Source organism: Diadema setosum, chromosome 20 (genome assembly GCF_964275005.1).
Source record: "Diadema setosum chromosome 20, eeDiaSeto1, whole genome shotgun sequence".
Lineage (NCBI taxonomy): Eukaryota > Metazoa > Echinodermata > Echinoidea > Diadematoida > Diadematidae > Diadema > Diadema setosum.
Genome location: NC_092704.1, coordinates 29609401 through 29633471, shown reverse-complemented (window position 1 = coordinate 29633471; position 24071 = coordinate 29609401). Strand labels below are relative to the sequence as shown.

Sequence of the window (24071 nt, the reverse complement as noted above, 5' to 3'; positions counted from 1 at the left end):
CCTAGCTGGCTTCAAAATTACATGGCATTTCTGAACAAGAGTGGCGTAGCGATGTATAGAGGAGAATGTCGGGTTTTCACTTCAAAGGAGCTTCGTTTTGAGAAATACATCCATCCAACTTTGAATGACTCGAAGGAGAAAATGTTATACAAATCCCATTGTGCGTATCACAGATTGTCAATATTGTTTCAGGAAGATAATATAATCAAATTCCTTGTAGAAATGAACGATTTTGTACCCATTGCAATGAGGTGAGAAAAATCTTTGGTGATGAATTTCATCACTTTTTTTTTTCAATGAAGCCTCCTTATGAACAGAGAATACAAGTAAAAAAGATGATAATCATACCCAAATACTACGAAGACGGATTAATCATTTAATTGTGAAAAGAAGACAGTCCTTTCTAATTTAACCAATAAATTTTGTAGTCATAATGACACATGATGTTTAGATCATCTATTTTGTCCCCTCTTTTTTACAGGCTGTGCCTTCTTTTCAATTAATTTGTTGCTTGTCTCACTCTAAACCTCTTCCTGTCAATTTCTCCTCTCGTTTTCTTCTCCATAGTATTCCCTTTATTCTTTGTGCACTTATATATTTGATTATGATATTGTGTGTGTATGTATGTATGTATATATGTATGTATGTATAATGTATGTATGTATGTATGTATTTCCTTACATTTTTGCGTTTTTTTTATTTTCCCTTTTCCTCAGTTGTGTCACTTTTATTTCTTTTATTATTGCTAATTTGTATAGAAGATGTACTTTGTAATCAGTTTTGTGCATCTTTCTCACTCTTCCTGTTTTCACCTCCATTATCTCTCTCTCTCTCTCCCTCCCTCTCTCTCTCTCTCTCTCTCTCTCGTCATATTTGCCCCTTTTTTTTTGCTCACTGTTTTCGCGTGTAATGATATATGTGACCCTGCATCACAAAACTAACAAAAAGTCGCCAGACATGGATTTTTAGTTAGGGGCAGATTCTAAAAGAGCAGACTCTAACCTTTTAATGATGTATAATTAATATAATATAATTCAAATGGACTCCAGTAACCTACCTAAATACTGGAAAGAAAGTACCCACTCTGGAAAAGTGTGAACTGAGAAAAGAGACTCTGAATTACAGGATTTATTCAAGCGCTTAATCCTTCACCAAGCTGCGCTAGATGTGCGATGAAAGGGCCAAAACACAGGATGTCAACCACGGGAGCAACAACAATGAAGGGATTATCAGATTAAGCTGAAATTGAGCATGTTCTCTCAACACATTCCGTCCATGATTACTGCCAACTCACTACACAGTAGCATTATCTTTTCAAAAGCAGACTTGAAAATGAAGAGTGTGCAAACGACTCAAGATATGAAAAGGTATCTCTAATACAAACCTGATCATTCTTGTATCTCTTCCTAAAAAAGGGGTTGTAGAAAAACTGCTGAAAACACCCTTTCCCATTCGTGTTTTTGTCCCAAACTTAAGAATATTGTAGAAGAAAGATAGCTCTTTCAGAATGAAATGAATGATAAAATAATTATGAAAAACTCAAGATTGACTTGGTTGACCCATTTCACCTGTTTTGAGTCGATCCTTACGTAAAATCAAGGGGAGCGAGTTTTTGTTTGTTTTGTGGTGCATGTTTACATATTATATTTCTGCACACTTTCTTTTTTTCTTTTCATCAAGCGTAATTCACTCATTTTACGTTACATTTTGTGTATCTTTAAAAGTAATAATTGTATTATATTGAACTGATAATGTGAAATACTTTTTTTTTACATTAGACTTCGATACCGATAGAATAATGGGTTATTGAACAATAAATTTTCAAGCTTTCAAACACTCAAGCAGGTCTGGATTGGTTGGCAACAACAACAACAACAACAACGTCATCAACAACAACAACAACAATGATGATGATGATGATAATAATAATAATAATAATAATAATAATAATAATGATGATAATGATAATAATGATAATAATAATGATAATAATAATAATAATACTAATAATACTAATAATAATAGTAATAATAATGATATATAATCATAATAATAATAATAATAACAACAAAAACCAGCAATTCCGAACAGCAACAAAAGAATAAACTAATAGATATTATTGGCAGCCTTTCTGTAAACTGTGTGTGTGTGTATGTGTGTGTGTGTGTTGTGTATGGTGTGTGTATGTGCATGGGATATTCAGTTTAATTCAATTCAATTCAATTTATTCCACATGCTAAAAAAGAATACACAAATTCAATACACATATCAAAAAGAACGCAATTTTTTTCAATGGACAATAAAGTGAATCAGACAACGATTATTAATCAATCAATCAGAAAAAAATAAATAAAAGTGCTCTCTAGACCATTTTTGGTAATAACGCAAATACGCAATAGAAGTTGAATGGGTAACAGCGCTGGACAATCGCTTGATTGGAAAGAGAGCATCAAGAGATAACTCAACCTGATCGATGAACAGGCTCTGTCCTACACCATCGTTCCGGAAAAGTAAAAGTAAGTAAGTAAGTAAAGTAAAGTATATAGGTCTACTTTCCAACTGACCCAACTGGTCATTATGTACCATCTCTCTGTATACGTGCACACGCAACGCACTGTGCCGGTGCACCAAAGAGATTTTTGGTGTGCACCGTACCGTACCGTACTTTGGTAGGTACGGAAGTACCGGTACGGTATCAAAGTAATCTCTTTGTACGGTATACAGTGCAGTGGTACGGTACGTCGTACGTACGGTGCGTGTACGTTTACCGAGCGTTGAATGCGTTGCCCATTTCTTTCGTGTGAAGTTTACAATGTAAGCTTGCTATCGAAGTTCTGGCTTTCAGTTTCATTATTTATGTAGTTCAGCCGTAGATGTGTATTTATTACGAAAGAATTTGTAGAAGGACCGGCCTGCAAAACATCTATCTGATCGGGACGGAAAGTGTTTAGAAATTTTACTCCTACGGACTCTCTCTGTATGTTGATAAGATAAATGTTTTTAGGCATGCAAGAGATCGTGTAGTCCCAGGTATTCGGATATGTGTCAGCCAGTGGGAGACAGTGAACTGACGATGCACATGATGGCATGACAGCAGCACCACCATTCAGAGCAAATGGACACGTTTTAAAACGATAATACTTTGTGCCGAAAACAAACTAGTAACAGTAGAGGGAAGTTGGACAAAGCTTTTCTTATTTGTTTAATAATTAGACTCGCCCACTCGCTGTCAATCTAGGCGTAGAGAGACCATTCGTATTCCATCGCCAGCATCGGCATCAATCATGAATGAGTTGGAAAAACTTGAACATCTGTCGCTGGTTTCAAAGGTTTGCACTGAACTTGACAATCACCTGGGACTCAACGACAAAGATCTTGGTATGTTATATTACTAGTATGTTGCACTACATGCAGTTTACTGAAACGACAGTCATTAAAGATTTGTGAAGCTTATCTTTGTACATTACATGTTGAACTTGTTGTAGACTAAACTTTATTTAAGTTGTATCATTTGTATCAGTGACAGTGTATGGAAGACGTCTTGTATGCCATGGCGTGCGCCCCCCCCCCCCCCAATAATTTTTCCTAAGTACTAGTGCTGCACCGTCTACACTTACAGCTGTAAATCTTTAACGCATGCCGCCCATGATTCGACCACAACACTGTCCAAAATTTGACTGCCTGCTACATAAGTTGTGTCGTTGTATAATTTACAATACGCGAGGCCAAATCTTGGAATGGGAGGACGAGGTTGAACCATGGTGCGGGTGCCGATACACTGGTATGTACATTTGTACTCTGCCCTGGGCCATGTTTGTTGGATTAGCTTATTAATATGGCAATATGCATGGACGCATACACTCGGGGCCGCGGGGTACGCTCACAATCACAGTCTTACATGTACACGTAGGCAAGTGGTGGGGTAGATTCTGTACATGTGTTGGGTGAGTGGGGGGGGGGGGGACATAAAAAGTCTTGCCAAAATGCAAGATACAATGCAGTCTTCTTTGCATGCACTTTTTGGTTATTCACTGTGTTTGTTGTGTGTTTTGTTTGTTTTCCTAGTGTATGTTGAGAGTCGCTCTTGAGTAAACATGAAAATGACGTATGATATACAATGTAAATGTACATGTACAAACCATGTACAGCTGTAGTGCTTAATTTGGAAAAAAAAAATAGGAGAGGAATGATTGGTGCCAAAGACATTGTGCTACAAATTTTTACAGTTGTAGTTTGCTTCTGTCATGAATTAACAAGATACATGTTGGTTTGTCCTATTTGTTCCACATCAGCTGAGTTCATCATCAACCTTGCAGACAAGAATGACACGCTCGACAGCTTCAAGGAGGCGCTGGCGGAGAACGGGGCCGACTTCCCCGAATCCTTCACTGCCAACTTGCTGCGCCTCATCCAACACATGAGGCCCAAGAAGTCGCAGGAGGATGAAGATGAGGCTGCGTCTGCCCCGAAGACCAAGGCCGAGCAAAAACGAGAGGCTTTCCCCGGATTGTGTATGCCGGACAATCCAGAGGTCGCGGTGAGTATTGGATTAATGTGTTAATGTGACAATTAATATTGCTCGTACACATACAATTGTAGATGGCCAGAGATCTGAGTTTCTTGCCTGAATTTTGCAGAGCAAGTAAATATTGTACAATGTGTATTTGTGGCTTCAGTTGGGCATGGTACAAGGAAAACAAACTGTCTAAAGAGAAAAGAAAAGAAGCAGTCTAATGGAATACACTGTTAGCGAAATTCTGTCAGCACATGACTGAAGATTGAAGAATAGGATAATGTACCCGTCTCATACCCAAGTGACAAAATGCTGAGCCTCAAATACAATATCCTTCGGGTTTTTTTTTTTATCAATCTTGTTATTTGTGTGTGTATTGGAGTGTGTTTTATCATGTACATACGTATGACAAAGTGCACAGCCGTATGCTGATGTACGTACATTGTACATGTTGTAGTATGCAAGTGGTCCTTCATCCATCAAAATTAGAGAGGTTGTACATGTTTGCATCAGTACTGTGTACTTCCAAGAGCAGCAGTGCTTTAATTGTCATTGTAATTTTGCTTGCCTTTCTTAGGTTGTTAACTATTCAGTGGACAAAACGAACAAACAAACAAAGCAATATAATTACTACAGTAGTCATTTGAACTTGTTTGCAAAGTTTTCAGGAAAAGTTAGTGATTGCTTTACTTTGGTCCCTTATTTTCTGAGTCTTTCAGCCATCTGGTACAAATTCTGTTGTGTTTGAATACAGATGATCTCAATATTAATGAGGATGTGTTTCTTTCCTTTTTCCCCCCATCCAGAACATGTTGGCTGAGGATAAACAGATAGCCCTGGATGCTATGGATGAGCTGGAAGCACTCATGCCAAAACACATTGCAGGTGTCATGTGAGTATTATAGTATAACTATTGATCATTGTGGATATCAGTAGACAGGTCTGCTAATTACATTGTACATGTACAGCTGTATATCAAAAACAGTAATATTGACAGTGGTTGGAAAGTAAATGATAGTTTTTGTTGTTATTGATGTTGTTGGTTTTTTTTTTTTATGGCAATAGTACTAGTGATTATTATTACAGTGTCTTGCAAAGCAGAGCCTTGGAGATGAGAAATGTCCAAACATGTAGTAGCCAGCTTTGTCAGTATGGTGTGAAGTATCTGTACTGTGTGCTTGTACTGCACACTGTGTACATGCTGCATGTAATGCTGTATATCATCAAGATTTTGAGACAATTTGGCTTGTGATTAGATTTGTGATTGGGATCTGCAGCAATGGACCTACAATTTACTAATTCAGGAAGTATCATCCCTTTTGAAGCAATGAAGTTCACAGTTTTCTCCATTTGGGGAGATTACTCTACATTGAACAAGTCTGTGCTATATTTGGATTATTTGCGCATGCTCATAATCTTGCGATTACCATTTTACTAATGAATTCATAAATGTCATATAGAACCACCATGAGATAAATGTTGTATACAGTTCAACAGTTAGTGGACCTGATACGGACCTTGATACGGAAACAGAAATTATGACATTCTTTCCTCTGACATCGTACTTGGTGTTTGAACTTTAGAATGAAATGACCAGTTGGTTCTGATTGGAAAATCATGTGAGACTTTGATATCATAGTAAAGACCAGAGGCCTTGGTCTGGGCTTGAGAAAATTTCCCAAACAAAAACTTTGACATGACTGAAGCAGGTCAAAGACTGTAAGCTTTGCTTTGCTGATTGAATAGACTCAAGTTTATTGGATCTTAGCTGCCCATGGTTGCTGATTCATGCATTTAGATGATATTAGATTGTTTTCATGCTAGATCACCATTTCAAATTATATTATATAAGCCCAAATTGCAAGTTGATCATTGTTATATTGAAAGAAATATGAATACTAATGTATTTTCTTTTGTCACTGGGGCAGCAACTATATGGTGTGTGCACACACCATGTCAGCAAAAGTATGGAAGTGTAACATGACTTTTCATACATATTCATTGCACATGCTCATTTTTCCTCTTTCACACATCATGTATCCCATTCTATTTCATAAATTTTTTTTTTCGTCTATTTTAGATCCAATTGTGCATGACATTTACATCTGAGTACCTTGTTTGTGTGCCCTTTCAGAAAACAAGAGCCAGAGGGGGAGGATTCGAAGAAATCTGTCAAAAAGAAAAGCAGGAGCAGGAGTAGGAGTGGCAGCCCTGATCACAAGCGGGACAAATCTCACAAGAGCAAACACAAGCACAGAGACAGAGACAGGGACCGGGACAGGGACAGGGATCGGGACAGAGATCGAGACAGGGACAGGAGGAAGAGGAGGTCACGTTCCCGTTCCCGCAGCCGGGAACGGGATCGCAGACGGAGCCGAAGCAGGAGCAGGGACAGGGAGCGGGACAGGAGCCGTAGGCATCGAAGCCGCAGCCGCAGCAGGGAGAGGGACCGGGACCGGGACAAGCGAAAGTACCGGGACAGGGATGATGGGAAGGACAATGAAGCTGATAAGGGAAAGGACAAATACAATGACAAGTTTGTAGACCGTCCCCCTTCCCTGGAGCCAGAGGTCGGCGAGATATATGATGGGAAAGTGACAAGCGTGATGCATTATGGGTGTTTTGTGCAGCTTTCACTGAGGCGGAGATGTGAAGGGCTTGTCCACATATCAGAGGTAGGTCGCTAACATCCTTACCTCACTGGATTTATGTATGTGGTTGCAACAGATATCAATGTTTTGTAAAAACAGGAAAAACTTCATAATCCCTCAAATATCTTACATTATAGTTTACATGTTCTGTTTTCATGGAAACTTAATTTGGATTGTGTGAATCACTTTCATTCATTGACATTTAATTTGAAAATCAATTCTTTCGGCTATCAAACATTGGAATCACACAATTTGAGTAGCCCTTTGTTAATGAAATTTCGTGAAAATCAGTGAGACTTACTGAACTCTGTGGATACAAGTACAGTAGGTATACAATGAGGGTTTCAATTTTTCAATGCTTCTGCATTAGATATTTGCGTTGACAATGTTTATCAGAGCTGATCGATATAGTGGTGACACAAAGAATGAATAATGATGATGGTAAAGATAGCGATAGTGACAGAGATTTTGATAACAATGATTTCAATGATGATTGTAATGTCATGGAATGGTAATGGTTATGATAACAGTAATCATGTGAACTATCACATGTGTTTGACATTATTTTTGGATTAAATTTTGAACTGTTATGCCTTTTTCTTCAGTGTCTTTTCTTGATAACATTGACATTTTCAGAGTAACTTGTTGCATCAGAATACTTTTGTGATCTTTCATACAATAATTTCTCTTGGAAAGACAGAATATGTAATCAGCAATAACAAACAGCATTTTACATTGTCTAGCTCTTTTACGACAAAGATGGTTGCAGGGCAGGGCAACATGCAAGCAGTAAAAACTATTCACACTTTATTCATCTAAATTCTATTTTGTTTGTAACAGCTTCGGAGAGAGGGTCGGGTCGCTGATGTGAACGATGTTGTGTCAAGAGGTCAGCAGGTGAAGGTCAAAGTGCTGTCCATTGCCGGGACCAAGATTCGCCTGTCCATGAAAGATGTGGACCAGAGCACAGGGGAAGATCTCAATCCCATCAAGGCCAAGGTAAAGATTGGTCAGTTTTGAGTGACCATTCTGCTAGAAGTTTCTATGACAGTCTGGCAGCAAAAGCAATTGACGTTAATAGACAGAGTAAAGCGAGGGAAAATGGGACAGTCAGATGATCTATTTGCAGTCATACAAAATTACCAAACTAGGGCATTTTAGGGCAGCTTTAAGTGATCAATGTCCCATCAAATTGTATGTTGGCTGTATATTTTGTATACACCTGTGATTGTGTAGATATGATCACCACAAAGTGTATTACTAAGTTTCTTACATGTATGACACAAGTATGTCTATACAAGATGTGACCATCGACCACAATACCTGTGTTTGTGATCTAAGAAGACTGAAATGGTAATGTTAATGAAGTTACTAATACAACTCGCCAGTTCATAATTTGTTTTTGTTTTGTTTATCCCATTTTACTTGGCACACCCCTTCTGTTTCTGCACTTTACCACCTAGCAGTGGCAGAAACACTTAAAAGTGTGTCACATTATAAGCTCTTTCTGGGTATTTGAGTGGAATCATAGCAATTAGTCAGCTAAATTAATTTGATAGCGTGGCTGCATGTGATGAGACAAAGTTTTAGGTTGGAGATGAAAAGCAACAGTGCGCCATCAATTGTTCAGTAGTCCTGGAGACCGTTGCCCATAGCAACTTCATCACCAAAGTGTCTTGTTTATCCATCTATGAAGCTAGTTCCTCATTGTGTCTGGACTTTTTCTGTGTATTCAGAGTGCACCAGAGACCAATGAGGAGGAGGGGATCAACCCCTATCGTCCTCCTGACCTACCCCTCGTCAACCCCCCGGACTCCGATGACGTTGCCATCCGCAAGAGAGTGCAGAGGGTGACTTCCCCGGAGAAGTGGGAACTCAAGCAGGTTTGTGATCAAACAATTTTTGAGCTCCTTTCTTCCTCTTCCTCTCCCATATCTATGTTTTGCTTGTGTGTATAGTGTTTTATTTTTTTATTTTTATTCTGTCAGTCAAGCATTCTTGACCAATCCTTGACCAGCAGGAACCATTCCTAACCCATGGTCATGGATGCTACATCACCTCACACCCATGACACATGTTCTACCTCCAGTACATTTCAGGGTTTCATGTTACTTCTAGTCTTTTCTTCATTCCATGTAACTTTCCAAAATACTTGTTTGAAGCTTACCAGTTGTATGATAGTTTCAAGTTTGCATTCAATTTCTGGGATGAATAGACAGGCACTTGGGCAGGTAAAAGGCTTAGCATTGTAACTCACCCAAGTACGGTCACCATTTTGAATGTGCAATAGAGGTGAATCTGGGAGGTTTTGAGGCCTACAGGACAAGTTCACGTTGATACACATCTGCATGTAGAGAATGCAGCAACATTAGTAAAGCACATCAGCAAAAGTAGTAAAATCAGACAGTCCATTCAAAAGTTATGAAGTTTCAGTGCTGCCATTACTGGATGAGAAGGCTATTACAGCTTGTGATGTCACATGTATTGAACGATATAAAGAAAAAAAAAGTTGAACGAAATACTGTAAAGAAAAATCTGCATATTTTCGCTTTTCTGGCAACTTTGCTGATGACCTACAGATGATGGCAGCAAACTGCATTGACAAGGCAGACCTGCCAGACTTTGATGACACCCTTGGGATTCTGGCCAAGGAAGATGATAACTCGGACGAGGAGGTGGAGATTGAGCTGAGAGAGGAAGACCCGCCTTTCCTCAGGGGTCACGGCCGGCAGAGCGTCGACCTCAGCCCAGTGAGAATCGTCAAAGTGAGTCCAGTGGAAATGATTACCCCTACACGGATTTGCTTAGGTGTTGGTTGTGCAACTTGGTTTGCGAAATCCATTCTACCTGCAACATGCTGGCATTAAGTTTAATATTTCAAGCCGGCTGTTGGTACTGCTCTGAGTGTTAGATTCAGCAAATCCACCAGATCAAATGTGTGGTATGTTTTTGTTCAAGGAGGCACAATTTCAAACTCGGTCACAATGATGTTACATTTTGAAAAGATTACATCGGAATGTTGTTGTTTGTGAAGAATTTTAGGCTCTGCACATGTATGCTGTCTTTTTCAAATAAAGACCCATCTTGTGTTCTCTAAATCAAATAATGTTATGGAAGTAAACTGAGCAAAGAACTTCTGTCAAAAGAATGTCATCAAGATTTGGATAATATTACAGAAGTAATGCAATGCCGATTTCACGTATGACCAGTAAATCATATACATCTACAATGTGTAGCACTGGCAGTCAGGATGGTTATTTGCTGAATGACTCACTGAGACCATTAACTCCCTACAATCTATTTTTTTTTTTAGAACCCTGACGGGACGCTTTCTAAGGCAGCCATGATGCAGAGCGCCCTCGCCAAGGAGCGACGAGAAATGAAGCAGGCGACAGAGAGGGCAGCGCAGGAGAACATCCCCACAGGGATGAACAAGAACTGGATCGACCCCATGCCAGAAAGTAAGCAGTCCATAGAGTCTTTTCTCGTGGTAACATTTTGCTATCGAATGCATAATGCAGCATGTCAGAGTGTCCTGAGACGTGACTTAAGATTAGGGATGAATGAAGAAAATGTGAAGAGTTTGATTTGCAAAAGGAGTTAAGTCCATTCTTGTTAATTCAAGATATTTACTATTTAATCTGCTAAAAAATGAACAGAGAAAACAAGAAGAAGATATGTGATATTTGGATCATAACATCAAGAATATTCCTTGTTATGCAACATGCTCCCATGTAGGCTGAAGGTTTACATTTTAGAGGAAGGTTGTATCAGACTGTTTAGCAGAAAATTGCATCTTAAATTCACTTTTTTTTTTGGGGGGGGGGGGGCAAAATCCAACTACCTCTAGATTCTCCTTGTCTTTTCTCCATATGCCATGATGTTTTCCAGTTGCCTGAAGATGCAGAGATCGGTGTTAATAATGTGGATGTCATATTGTGATGGCAAGTGGTATTTTAGTGTGGTCCAGCTCCATCATCTCACCATACTTTCTTTCAAACGCCTTCACGGCTTCATAATGCAGACCATTCTGATTTGTTCATGTCTCTGTGTCACATCTTTTCGCCTCTAACCCTAAACCCACAGGTGAGAGAACGCTGGTGGAGAACATCCGCAAGGCCGGCATGAGCAGCCAGGAGCTGCCGGAGTGGAAGAAGTCGGCTTTCGGAGGGAACAAGGCGTCCTACGGCAAGAAGACCAAGCTGTCCATTGTGGAGCAGAGACAGAGCTTGCCCATCTTCAAGCTGAAAGTGCAGCTAGTACAGGCAAGGCCTTGAAATGAGGAGACCCTCATATCATCATGAATTGCATAATTGTTTGGGGATTGTATGCAGTGGTATACACAACTGTCTTCGTAGGAGAACTATGTTCAAAACTGATCAAAACATGTATGCATTCTAAGGTCCATTGTAAAACGTGCTCAATATGGAAAAAATGTCAGGAGCTTATTTGCAGGCAATACATCATATTTCATACAATAGTTCATTAGCTTGATTGTGAAGATTCATCAGAAAGCACTCTTTTTGATGTACACGTAACTGTTACTGCCACATGATATATGTAATTAGTGTTGCGCTCATATGTTGAATTTGTTCTTGTCTGATTACCTTCAGACCAGTCAACTTAATATCTCATTTGGATTTCATATCAGGGCTAGAACAGAGAATGCCAATGGAATATTGCTGACTACATAACTGTACCCGAAATAGCAGTTAACCCATGCTATCTTGCTTAGAGGCTAGTTTTGCATCTTACGTTGGTAGCTTCCTCCTGCCTGTTGACAAGACCATAAAAAGATGCTTCCACCCCTTGCATTTACAAAGTGTAACTATTTGACCAATTCATTTTCCAAGTCTCTTCTCGTTCCGTCTGACAGGCGGTGGACGATAATCAGATGCTGATTGTCATCGGTGAGACTGGCAGTGGGAAAACCACGCAGATCACGCAGTACATCGCCGAGTCGGGCTACACAGTGAGGGGCAAGATTGGCTGCACCCAGCCCCGCCGAGTGGCCGCCATGTCCGTCGCCAAGAGGGTGTCTGAGGAATTTGGTTGCAGGCTGGGACAAGAGGTATGCTTTGGAATTCAAACAGACAGAATTGTGTCTTCAAACATGAGCTTTGAATGTCCAAATATTGCAAATATCTAATATTTCACAGTGGACTTGCTTTGTTCATGCTTGACTAAACATGTACAACAAACAACAACCAGTGTTTTTCAAACATATTATTCAAATTGGTACAGAAATGCCCATGTCTGCAAAATGAAAAGCAAAGTTAGTTCACCAAAACTCTTTGCTTCTTTTTTTCCTGTTTTTTGTTTTGGATGGGACACTATCACTAAATGTGACATTTTTTTTTTTCCCCTTAGAGGATTACTTGATGCAGTTATAAGGATATCATTTGCTCACAGATCTACAGATTGCATCATTATACTTATTAGGAGTTTTCTTTTTTTTTTCCCCCTTGGGTGTAAAGTTTTAATTTCCTGTGAGGTTGCATCTGTCCAGTTGCTGTAAAATTGCAAGTAATGTGCAGTTATCCCCATTTGTTTAGTAGATATTTGAATTAATGTCACACATTTTTGTTTTAATCCCCTCCCTCCTCCAAGGTGGGTTACACCATCCGTTTTGAGGACTGCACATCACCCGAGACCAAGATCAAGTACATGACCGATGGTATGCTATTGAGAGAGTGTCTGATTGACCCTGACCTCAGCCAGTACTCCGTGCTCATGCTGGACGAGGCCCACGAGCGGACAATCCACACCGACGTCCTCTTCGGCCTGCTCAAGAAGGCCGTCCGCAAGCGGCCCGACCTCAAGCTCATTGTCACTTCAGCCACATTGGATGCCGTCAAGTTCTCTTCCTACTTCTTTGAGGCGGTTAGTACTTATTCCAGAGCAGCGTTTTTTGTTTTGTTTTGGTTGTTTTTTGGGTTGTCTGGCAGTGTAGTGAGGGTGATGATGATAACCGTGGTGATAGTTGTGATAGTGATGATGATGATGATGGTGGTGGTGGGGATGCTGATAATGATGGTGGTGGTGATGGTGCTGATGGTGATGATGGTGGTGGTGATGATGATGATGATGGTGGTGGTGGTGGTGATGATAATGATGGTGATGATGGTGATGATGAAGGGGATTATGGTGATGATGATGATGGTGGTGGTGGTGATGGTGGTGGTGATGATGATGGTGGTGTGGTAATGATGTTGATGGTGGTGGTGATGATGATGATAATGATGATGATGATGGCCATGATGGTTGTGGTGATGGAGGTGGAGATGATGATGATGATTTTGGTAGTGATGAAGAGTGTTTACTTGATTCTGACAATAACAATGCAATGAAATTATGATAGAATGATAATGATAATGCTCAAAGTCACTAAACCATATCTAACCTCTGCATCTAATAAGCACTCCACCTTTCAACTCCAAATTTTGTCTGTCTCATGCCAGAATGTATCAAGTCCATCCAGGGGCTCATAAAGATGTGGGAAACACTGTCTTTCAAAAAGAGTGCTGGTATATATTTTTAGGTCAATCATGAGCATTATCCTTGTCTTTTAAGAAGCAAAGTTTAGATTCCATCCATGGAGACAGTATAGAGTGCATTTCTTTTACAAGGTTTGATATTTTGGTGTGGTGTTGTTGTTTTTTGGTGTGAATACTATTCAACTTACAAAATTGGCATATGAGATCATCACACAATATGTTGCCTACACACATAATAAAAAAAGTAGTAGCATAAAAGACAAGAATAACCATAATCTTGTTCACACCTGCAGCCTATCTTCACCATCCCCGGGCGCACATTCCCTGTGGAGGTCCTGTATACAAAGGAACCGGAGACTGATTATCTTGATGCCTCCCTCATCACAGTCATGCAAATTCATCTCACAGAACCTCCAGGTAAGATGAGCAGAACAAGTCTGGCTTATCTATTTGTGTGTGTGTATGTGTGTCAGTCATAATGTTGATGAGGAGGAGGGTGGTGGTGATGGCTTTTGAACTAAAATGGTAACATCGGTAGAAGCATACTGTGTAGCATGCGTGGCAATGGCGATGAAAAAGATGGCCTTTAGCATGAGTGATAGACATGTCATTGAGTTAGTTACTTATGTACAGTGGCAGCTTCCACAATGATTGTGGTCATGATGATGATTATGACTGATTTATGGTAATCAAAAGAGGGGCACTGATTCTGGAGATAAGTCACTTTATCTTTAGGTATAACCACCACTGATATTTAGTATATATGCCAGTATACTAAAATGTGCATGAGGACTAATATCATCATGCATCCATGAGAATTGTAGAAGTTTTTCTTTCTAACCAAGCATGATTAAGGTGTTCTCCTTTCATTGTTAAAGTGTGCACATACATGTATCTATATTTGATGAAGTGTATTCAACCACATGAATAGAGCACTGGGATTGTGAGAGTATGCATGAGAATAAACACACTACTGGCAATTCTTCACATATCACATGACTACCAAAGATACTTTCCCCACTAGCCCAGGTGGGCATTTGGGCAAGAGACGCATACTTCAGGGGGCAAGTGTCCATTCATATGTCTTCCTTGACCGTGAGTTTTGGTTGCCCTACCAGAGTGGGCGAGTGGGCTTTTGTCACCTTGATGTGTGCCATGTAATCATCATGTCTTCTGACTGAACAAAAAAAAAAAGTTTATCATAGCCAAATTGCCCATTTACAAACTAATTGTTGTGTTCCTGTTCCAATTCCCTCTAATCCACTGCCACCTGCTACCCACCCGTGGTCCACGTTCCTCTCGCCCATCATCCTCTGCACCCTAAAGGGGACATCCTGCTCTTCCTGACGGGTCAAGAGGAGATCGACACGGCATGCGAGATCCTCTTCGAGAGGATGAAGTCGCTGGGCCCCGAGGTTCCGGAGCTGATCATCCTACCGGTCTACTCCGCCCTCCCCAGTGAGATGCAGACCAGAATCTTTGACCCTGCCCCGCCCGGCAGCAGGAAGGTCAGTGGTCCTCATGAATATGTATTACACATTGTTTCTCTTGCTATACAGTCAAACCTGTCTATATAGCAACCACCTGCTGTATGCAACCACTAAACACAATTCCCCTGCTCAAAGAGAAAAGCCATGTTAATATCTGTAGCAGCCAACTATCCACAACTGCCACTTTTTGTCTCCCTTGGGTTGGCCGCTGTAGACAGGTTTGACTGTATATGCATTATTATGCATTACTTTGCACCATAAGACTATGCATTTTTATCTCTATGATTGCAGAATAGAGACTCTCTTGCAAGGATGTAAGGAAAATGACAGGATTGGCTATCTTTCTTCTCTCCTAGTTCAGAATTATTTACTTGGTTTCTTAATGTTCAGGAGATTTGTAGTGTAATAGTGGCAGAATGAGTTTGTGGTATCAACAAACCTGCAGGAAATGATAATCTTGCTCACACCTATATTTACTGCATTCTGGGGTGGGACTAACTCTGTTCATTCCTCAGTGACTGTAATTGGACATATCAGCTCCTGAAAATCATCCCGACATGGTCTCTCAGTTATAATATGATTAAAAAAAAAAATACATCAACAAAAAATATCTCCCACCTGGTTACACAACTCGTAGCTCTCATCCTAAGTTCAGACCACTTTTTGTTATTCAATGTATGGGATCCTCACCTGGCTGTCTTTTTTAGCCTGAATTCATGAAGGTGGTTTATGTTTAAACCATGGTCTAAAGTAAGCGTGAAATCGGTGTGCCTTTGACATGTGCATATCAATGCGCCTTTGTTACTGAACGTCTGTTTGTGTACCCAATCTGTCAATCATATTTACACAGAAGAAATTTGCATAAATCATGGTCTAGATGTAAACCAATTTTGTGAATTTTGGCCCTTGTGTTTAATTCGTGTTTAATGTCATGAGGCGGTGTGCTTGTCCAACTGACAGCAAGTGAAATGGAAGTATTGTGCATCCTAGTATTCAAACACATGCAAGCAAGAGCTATTCCTGCTAGATGTATATTGCTGTTGCCATCGCAGATATCTTATTGATAGGATTTTTTTTCTGTCATCTGTACATTTTTGTTAGATGAAAATACAACCCAAATCAAACCTTGACGATATTTCTTTGTTCAACAACAAAATAAAAAGAAACGAGTATAAGCAATTCTCCTGAGTCCTCTGATGGCATTGTGACTTCTTGTCATCTGCAGGTTGTCATAGCGACCAACATTGCCGAAACATCCCTCACCATCGATGGCATTTACTATGTAGTGGACCCAGGATTTGTGAAGCAGAAAGTCTACAGCTCCAAGACTGGCATGGATCAGCTCGTCGTTACGCCAATTTCACAGGTGAGGTATCTATGTTGTGAAGGCATAACCAGGGCATGATACATAGCTCTTATCTTGCATAGAAATTGAACCACTGTTTCCATCCCTATCTTATTCTTATGAAGAGTTTATATGAAGCAGTGCTTGATCTTATACATGCTTTGCTGACTTGTATTGAAAACCCAGGAAAAAATGTTATGGGTGTCTTGTTTGTTTGAGATATGAGTTGCCAATATTTTGCAGCTCTGGGATGTTTTGTATTCATGATGATCTTCTCTTTAATAAGCATAGGTATTGCCCTAGATTTATATCAAATGCTGTTTTTGGTGTTTTTAGAAAGATGTTATTCAACTTCCCTTTTTTACTTCAGACACTTTAGGTGTTCATCTGTGATGTAGAGTATAGGTGATTATAAATTATGTGTGTGTGTATGTGTGTGTTTAATGTTTGCCAGTGATGTATTTTGAGTGACATATACAGATCTTGTCAGTCTATAATGTTTGGGACACTGCCCTCAAGAATTACAGGCCTGAGAAGATCAAATATAGTGCAGCAAGTTATAGTGCTCTGTTTTCCTAAGATTGTATTACTATCAACTCAGCAAATCTTCCCCCCCCCCCCCCCCGACATGCAAACTTCTCTCAGGCCCAAGCCAAGCAGAGGGCAGGGCGGGCCGGCCGCACAGGCCCCGGCAAGTGCTACCGACTGTACACCGAGAGGGCGTACCGCGATGAGATGCTGCCCACGGCGGTGCCCGAGATCCAGCGCACCAATCTTGCCAGCACCCTGCTCTCTCTCAAGGCCATGGGCATCAACGACCTGCTCGCCTTCGACTTCATGGACGCGCCGCCCACGGAGACCCTGATCACGGCTATGGAGCAGCTGCACTCACTCAGCGCCCTCGACGATGAGGGGCTGCTTACCAAGCTGGGCAGGAGGGTGAGTCAGGCACCTTCAATTCTTTATCCATGCTAGCCTCTCCAGTGTTGCCACTGCTCAACCAAAGGGCCCTGTCCTTATTATAACCCAACCATTGCCAGGTATCCATTTATATACCTGGGTCAAGAGGGATGTGGTGGGTAAAAATATCTTGTCTAAGGACGAAGGCACTGGAAGAGATTTGAACTCTGAACCTCCCATTGAAAGTTGAGAGTCCTATCTGCTGTGCCATAATGTCTTTTAGAGTACATGTTTTTGTGAGAATAAGTATCAAACTGTGGTTTGCTCAATGATTTGTGTGATTGTTTTTATTGTTGAAAGACACTGGAAATTGCCTTGTATACGAGCAAAAAGCAAAATCAATTGATATGTTGTGATTGTCGAGTGTCAGTGGTAGCAATTGTCTCCATATTACTGAAAGCATTATAAATTCATAAAATAGGTTTGATTTTTAATTTCCATGTTTATTAAGTCTCGAACTTTTTTTTTATTGCCATGTATTGCAAATGTCATAGCTGGCTAAAGATGACATTTCCAAATTACGCAAAGCTTCTCTCTTAAAGTGGGCAAACCATATCAGTCAAGGGTTCGGCTTGGTGAAGAGTACTGTATACGGCAAATATTTCACAAGGTTTTTATTTTCGCGAATTTTTGCGAGTCGGGTGCTATTCGCGAAATTAAAGATACGCGAAAATATTGACTCTAATCCCGATGTGAATGTGACATGCTCATGTACATTTCTTCGTGCAGTACAGGACTCCACGTTTGCGAATTTAACCACACGCGAAATTTTCGGGAATTCCCAATTCGCGAAAATTTAGACTCGCGAAATATATGGCGTATGCAGTACTCAGGCAGACCTGTCTGTGGTGACATGACCACATCCAAAATAATTTTGCCCCCCTGTCCTCCGCCCTCCACTTTTTCAGATGGCTGAATTCCCGTTGGAGCCCATGCTGTCCAAAGTTCTTATCATGTCCGTCCACCTGGGCTGCAGCGAGGAGATTCTCACCGTCGTCTCCATGCTTTCTGTGCAGAATGTCTTCTACAGACCGAAGGTATGTGTGGTGTTATCTGCTCTTTGTTGTATGAAGTTTGTACAGATCTATGGCACCCAGTGGTATGCCTAATCCCCTCAATGGTACATTCAGAATGATGGATCCTGCTGAGTATTGCTTGGAAGAAGAATTAGAAGAAGAAGTAGAATGTGTGCTTACTTCATCCTTGGACTGTTTTGTTTGTCCTTCTTGAAGTTCTTTTTTTTTTCTCAAACAGAAACACCCAAATGTGTTCACCCATTATATCATCTATTATACAGATATTAGAAGAGATCCTACTAATTGAGAGGTACAGCAAGAAATATCTCATAATAACAGCAATCTCTATCTGTGAAAAAAAAAAAAAAAAAAAATGTCCTCTTTACTCATGTTGCATGTCTTCCTAGAGACTCTTAAATCTATTGATACGGCTATTTCAGAAACAGAATGTAATCAAAAGTGGAAGCGCTAATAAAGGGTATTTTTCCGCTCTCATTGTGTTACTGCCATGGACTGCTGTAGCTTCAGCTCAGTAAGTAGTGCTGCTGCTCTTTAAGCAGTAGGTTCCTATTTCTAATTTTGTTTTGTTTGTTTGTTTTTTTACCCGTCTGTTATGATATAGGACAAAACAGGAATCCTTCTGATGGAAAGATAGTGGAAAAGAAAGAAATATGTCAAAGTATAGTCTTACACATTGTCCCTATTCTGAGATATGATGCAATATTTGGTACCCTGGGGTACCAAATGAAAATTCACCATTTTGTTGAATTAATAATTTTTTTTTTTTCAGCGCTGTACCCTGGCTTACCAAAAAATGTGTCAAAATATTTTTTAGTATTATTATGCACAAAAATATTTTCTTATTGGTGATTATGCAACAATTAATGCATGCAAGTGTACTTCGAAAAACACCTATGGTGCTAGTTCATTGCTACGACTTTGCCGTATCCGAATTCGGAATCGGCGTATCTGAATTCGGATACGCATTATAAAATAATGGGCATGAGATGGCGCTGTACAACGCGGTACCCCGGGTTACAAAACCATGATTGTGTGATGATTTGGTATTTATTTTTTCCTCACAGGACAAGCAAGGGCTGGCTGACCAGCGCAAGGCCAAGTTCCACCAGCCCGAGGGTGACCATCTCACCCTCCTGGCTGTATATAACTCCTGGAAGAACAACAAGTTCTCCAACCCCTGGTGCTTTGAGAACTTTGTCCAGGCGCGCACGCTGCGCCGGGCCCAGGACGTTCGCAAGCAGCTCCTCGGCATCATGGACAGGTAATGGAATGATTCTTGCAGCCGTGACACTCTATCCAATGTTTTAGTGTGCTTGGATCAGATGAATAAAATAGACCACAAAAAGGAGTTGATCACATGAAATGATATCGAGTGATGATGTCCCCAAAAAGTACAATGTTGTATTGCATCGTGCCGATTGCATTAGTAAAGGAATAGGGTGGACCATGTGAACCCAGCTTCACATCATGGAAGACTGCCACCTGCGGAAGTTCCCAGGCGGGCTTGAAGAACTTGCTCAAGCAAGTGATCTTGCCCTGAACTGGATCAGCAGCTTAGATATCAACCTGTAAGTCTGTAACCCCTCACCCACCCCATTGTACTGCATCGTACGTATGATAAAAGAGAAGATATTTCCATGTTGCAGTTGAAGGTGGAGATCAGGCCAGGAATTATGATCTTCTTTGTCTTCTTAGTGATGTCAGATGTAGTAGTTTGTGTTTTAACACTTTCAAAACATGTACCCTCCACAGATGGTTAGTCCTTGCAGTTTCTAGCAAACATTGCTGTTATTTTTTCAGACCAAACTTTAAAAAAAAAAAGAAAAATATTGTGGAAAAGAAAGGAAGAACACAACGACAACATAGTCCTTCCTCCTGACGCTGAAGTCTTGAATTATATCTCTATGTGATATGTTGGGAAATGTTGAATTGGAATCATTATGGACAGTATGAGCATGAATATTGTATATCACTATGTCACGTTCTCCTTACAAATGTCCTGCTGCTTTATGATCTTTTCCCCAGGCACAAACTGGATGTTGTTACCTGTGGGAAGAACACAGCCAAAGTCCAGAAAGCCATCTGTAGCGGTTTCTTCAGGAATGCAGCAAAGAAGGTAAGCTATAAACATCAGTTTCTCATTTTTCGTTTCTCTACTTTTGGTTTCATTTTGATTGTTTGTGTGTTTGTTTTTTCAAGAGGACAAGTGGTCATTGAATGAACTTAAGAAACTGACAGCACAGTGATTTTGGAACATGTGGCCTTTTTGCTCTCCCCCTGTCTTAAATTAAATCATGAAGGGAATACCTAGAAACCTAGAGTTTGTAGTGAATAGTTTGCAGAAAATGCCTTTTCCACACCAGCTGCTGGATGTAAAATGAATTCAAGTAGACTGAGGCAGTTGCATTCATGCTACAGTTGTTTCACTTAAGCCCGCAGAAATCTTGCAGTGAACTCGTACACTTCCGCTGCTCTATCACAGAAGTGTTCAGATTTTAATACATGAAGGACATAATTCTAATCTTACATCAGCTATCTGCCTGATGATATGATGTGAAGACTAGATATTAGTTGTAGTTTCTTGAGTGATTTGTAAGAGACAGTGTGCTCAGAGAATTGGAATGGGTGAGGCACACCTTCAAACCATTCCAATTTGGGAGGAAAGAATCTGAATTTTGACTATATCCAGCTTTTGTTTCAAAAGGAATTTCTTACTTCTTTTGTGATAATTTTATTACACACTCCAATGGGAACTGCTCTTTCTTTCCTACTTGTGAGCTAATTCAACCTTTTTTTTTTCAGTCAGAAAGGTTGGGAGGTCTGGATAATATCGTTGTAACCATACTGTTGGAAAGAAATGCAGCATTATATCATTCAGTATCTCCATTCTTGTTTTGCAAAGAATGTATTTGTAGCCGATGACTCTCAGAGAACATCATTAAGGTTATGTTTTGTTGGTTGCCATGGCTACAGGATCCACAAGAAGGCTACCGCACTCTGGTAGACAGCCAAGTGGTCTACGTGCATCCATCCAGTGCCCTCTTCAACAGACAGCCGGACTGGTAAGTTACCCGTCATCGTTATTTGTCTGGTTGTGTTTGTACATTTTCTTTATGGATGATAGACCGTTTTTGTAATGGTTATACACAACTTACGAATGTACAAAATTGATAAGACTCATGAGAAAGAAGGAAATGCAGGCATAAGGGTATTTTCCACCCTCTCATTGTGTCATTGCCATAGAATAGCTTCAGCTCAGCTGAAAGTGCTACTGCCCTTTAAGCGGTTGGTTCCTACACTGTTTTTCACGTGGTCTGCTACATCGTACAATACATACTACCAAAAGAGGAATCCTTCTAATGGAAAGCCATTGTGGGGAAAATACGAGAGTAGTTGGGATAGCTTCTGTAATGGTTTACAATTCATGAAAACATGTCTTTTCCTATGACCTAATAAAGCACCATTTTGTTCACCTGCACCTTCCAAGTCAGATTCTTAAAGGGATGGTATAGTATTGATTGAGGTAAGGATTCACCTCAATCCTTTATGATCTACATAAGGCATTACTGTGATAGACAGTCTGTATGTTTGATATGCGTTATATTGGATGTGCACCACACTATGTAAGCACAAATTTACATTTATGACATCTATTGCAGAACAGCATTTGAAGAATTCCATCACTGTTGTAAATTATAGCCCATTTTATTTTTGTATTTGGCTGCTACATGTACAGACTGAAAGAGTTGTAAGAAATGAATCATTTCTAACGAGCATTACTAGTGATTTTGCTGTATGCATTCAATCCCCTTTAATTAAACTGCCATCATGTCGCTAGCTTTACTCTTGTTACTATGGTGACACAATGCATTGATGCCCTCCCTCTCACATACCTTTCCCCCCATCTCCAGGGTGATCTACCACGAGCTGGTCCTCACCACCAAGGAGTACATGCGGGAGGTGACCACGGTGGACCCCAAGTGGTTCGTGGAGCTCGCCGCCTCCTTCTTCCGCTTCTCCGACCCCACCCGCCTCAGCAAGGCCAAGAAGCAGCAGCGCCTCGAGCCCCTCTACAACAAGTACGAGGAGCCCAATGCCTGGAGGATCTCCCGACAGCGGCTGCGAAGAAACTGAAGATCCATCCCCTCTTCTTTTCTTCATCCCCCCTCCAATTACCTCAATTTTCAAAGATTTTGTTGTTGTTCATTTTATCTACCGTTTCTCTCTTTTCATCATACTGTAGAAGTTGAAACACTTGTGTACTCGATTTCCCACGCTGTGTGAAGTGAGATAAACTTCACAAGTCTTCAGTTTTATTTTCTGTTGTCACAGTATCAGTATTGATGCAAACTCACATGATGTAGACATGATCTAGTAAACAACAATGTTCACACATGGTGGTGTTTTGGTATCAGTATTGCATCACAGGACTTGCACAAAAAGTTCCTCACCACAAAACGGTTTGCAGTAATAATGGTTACTTTATAGGAGGAGTCATTTCCATTTAGTGGGAAACCCCTTTATGTAGCCTTCCCCTAGCTGTTGAAAAGAAAAACGTCATACTGGTCTCACCTTCAAAAAGATTCAAGAATTTTTGAAGCCCCCTTTGTAGAATGAAAATTTGAGTTTCCATTTTTTTTTTTTTTTTTTTTTTTTTTTTGCAATGAGTTTCCTGTGCTGATACGTTCACTTTGTAAATCTTCATTGGTGAAACATGCCTGGGTAAAGTGTGAAAGAAAAAAAAAAGGAAAAAAAAAACAACAAAATTTTAATTTAAAGAGATATCAATGATTTTTGACACTGTACAGAAACTTAGTATAATTCTTTAACTTCTTTTTTGGAAAAACTTTGTTACCCATGAGAAGCTGAGACAAAAGTTGCACAGTATCTCAGACCTTGAAGTAATGAATCAGGTTTTTTTGCATTGATTTTAGTGATGTGTGTTATCATTTCTATTGAACTTTTTATACAGAATGTAAATGTACAGTTTATTTGAAACACGTAAAGCCCGCCGCACACTATACGATCTGACCGGTCATACGACCTTAAGACTGGAAGTGTGACGTCACAGACTTGCCAGTTTCCAGTCGTACGACTGGGTCTTAGCGCCAGTCGTAGAGATTTGACATGTTGAATTTCTACGACCGGTCGTGGGCTTTCAGCCAATCAAGATACAGTAAAATGCGAGCGCACGCAGTGCCTTTAATACTCATGGGTAAAATGTACTGAAGATAGAACAGTCATAAGCCTACTCGTAAGGTCTGATCGTATAGTGTGCGTTGGCAGTTTGTACGACTGGGTCTTATGGTCGTATAGTTGTGAGTTGTGTAGTGTGCGGCGGGCTTTAGGGGGACCTTGTTGGGTGGCTTAAGAAAGTAACATGCATACCGGTATATACATAACAATTGCTTACAGCTTGGGTCGAAAATGCATTTGTGCTTGTGCAGGTGTAGCAGACAATGACAAAGGAATGTTTGCATCTGAAGTCGTATGCGCTCAAGGGCTTTACGGAATGATACAGAAATATGTTTTGGGAGAGTTCCAAAACATGGTTATAGCTAATGTTTTGTGAGCTAAT

At 40.3% G+C, this 24071-nt stretch overlaps 1 protein-coding gene across 1 annotated transcript; it reads left to right on the top strand.

The window, feature by feature from the left end:
• The first annotated feature begins 3253 nt into the window (after nt 1–3253).
• Nucleotides 3254–23137, top strand: LOC140243825 (ATP-dependent RNA helicase DHX8-like). The gene is made up of 20 exons (XM_072323493.1): nt 3254–3378; nt 4293–4537; nt 5320–5405; nt 6648–7188; nt 8005–8163; nt 8901–9047; nt 9744–9929; nt 10478–10625; nt 11251–11429; nt 12041–12235; nt 12775–13047; nt 13955–14078; nt 14988–15169; nt 16377–16517; nt 17142–17435; nt 18365–18493; nt 19558–19754; nt 20519–20609; nt 21467–21555; nt 22405–23137. The coding sequence occupies exons 1-20, from the start codon at nt 3285–3287 to the stop codon at nt 22625–22627; spliced, it is 3723 nt and encodes a 1240-aa protein (XP_072179594.1). The 5' UTR covers nt 3254–3284; the 3' UTR covers nt 22628–23137.
• The last annotated feature ends 934 nt before the right edge of the window (nt 23138–24071 follow it).

Bases quoted from the DNA above. Each gene is read 5' to 3' on its own strand.
- LOC140243825 (XM_072323493.1), top strand. From the start codon at position 3,285: ATGAATGAGTTGGAAAAACTTGAACATCTGTCGCTGGTTTCAAAGGTT. The intron at 3,379-4,292 runs GTATGTTATATT...GTTCCACATCAG, and splicing joins ACTCAACGACAAAGATCTTG to CTGAGTTCATCATCAACCTT. The intron at 19,755-20,518 runs GTAATGGAATGA...TCTTTTCCCCAG, and splicing joins CTCCTCGGCATCATGGACAG to GCACAAACTGGATGTTGTTA.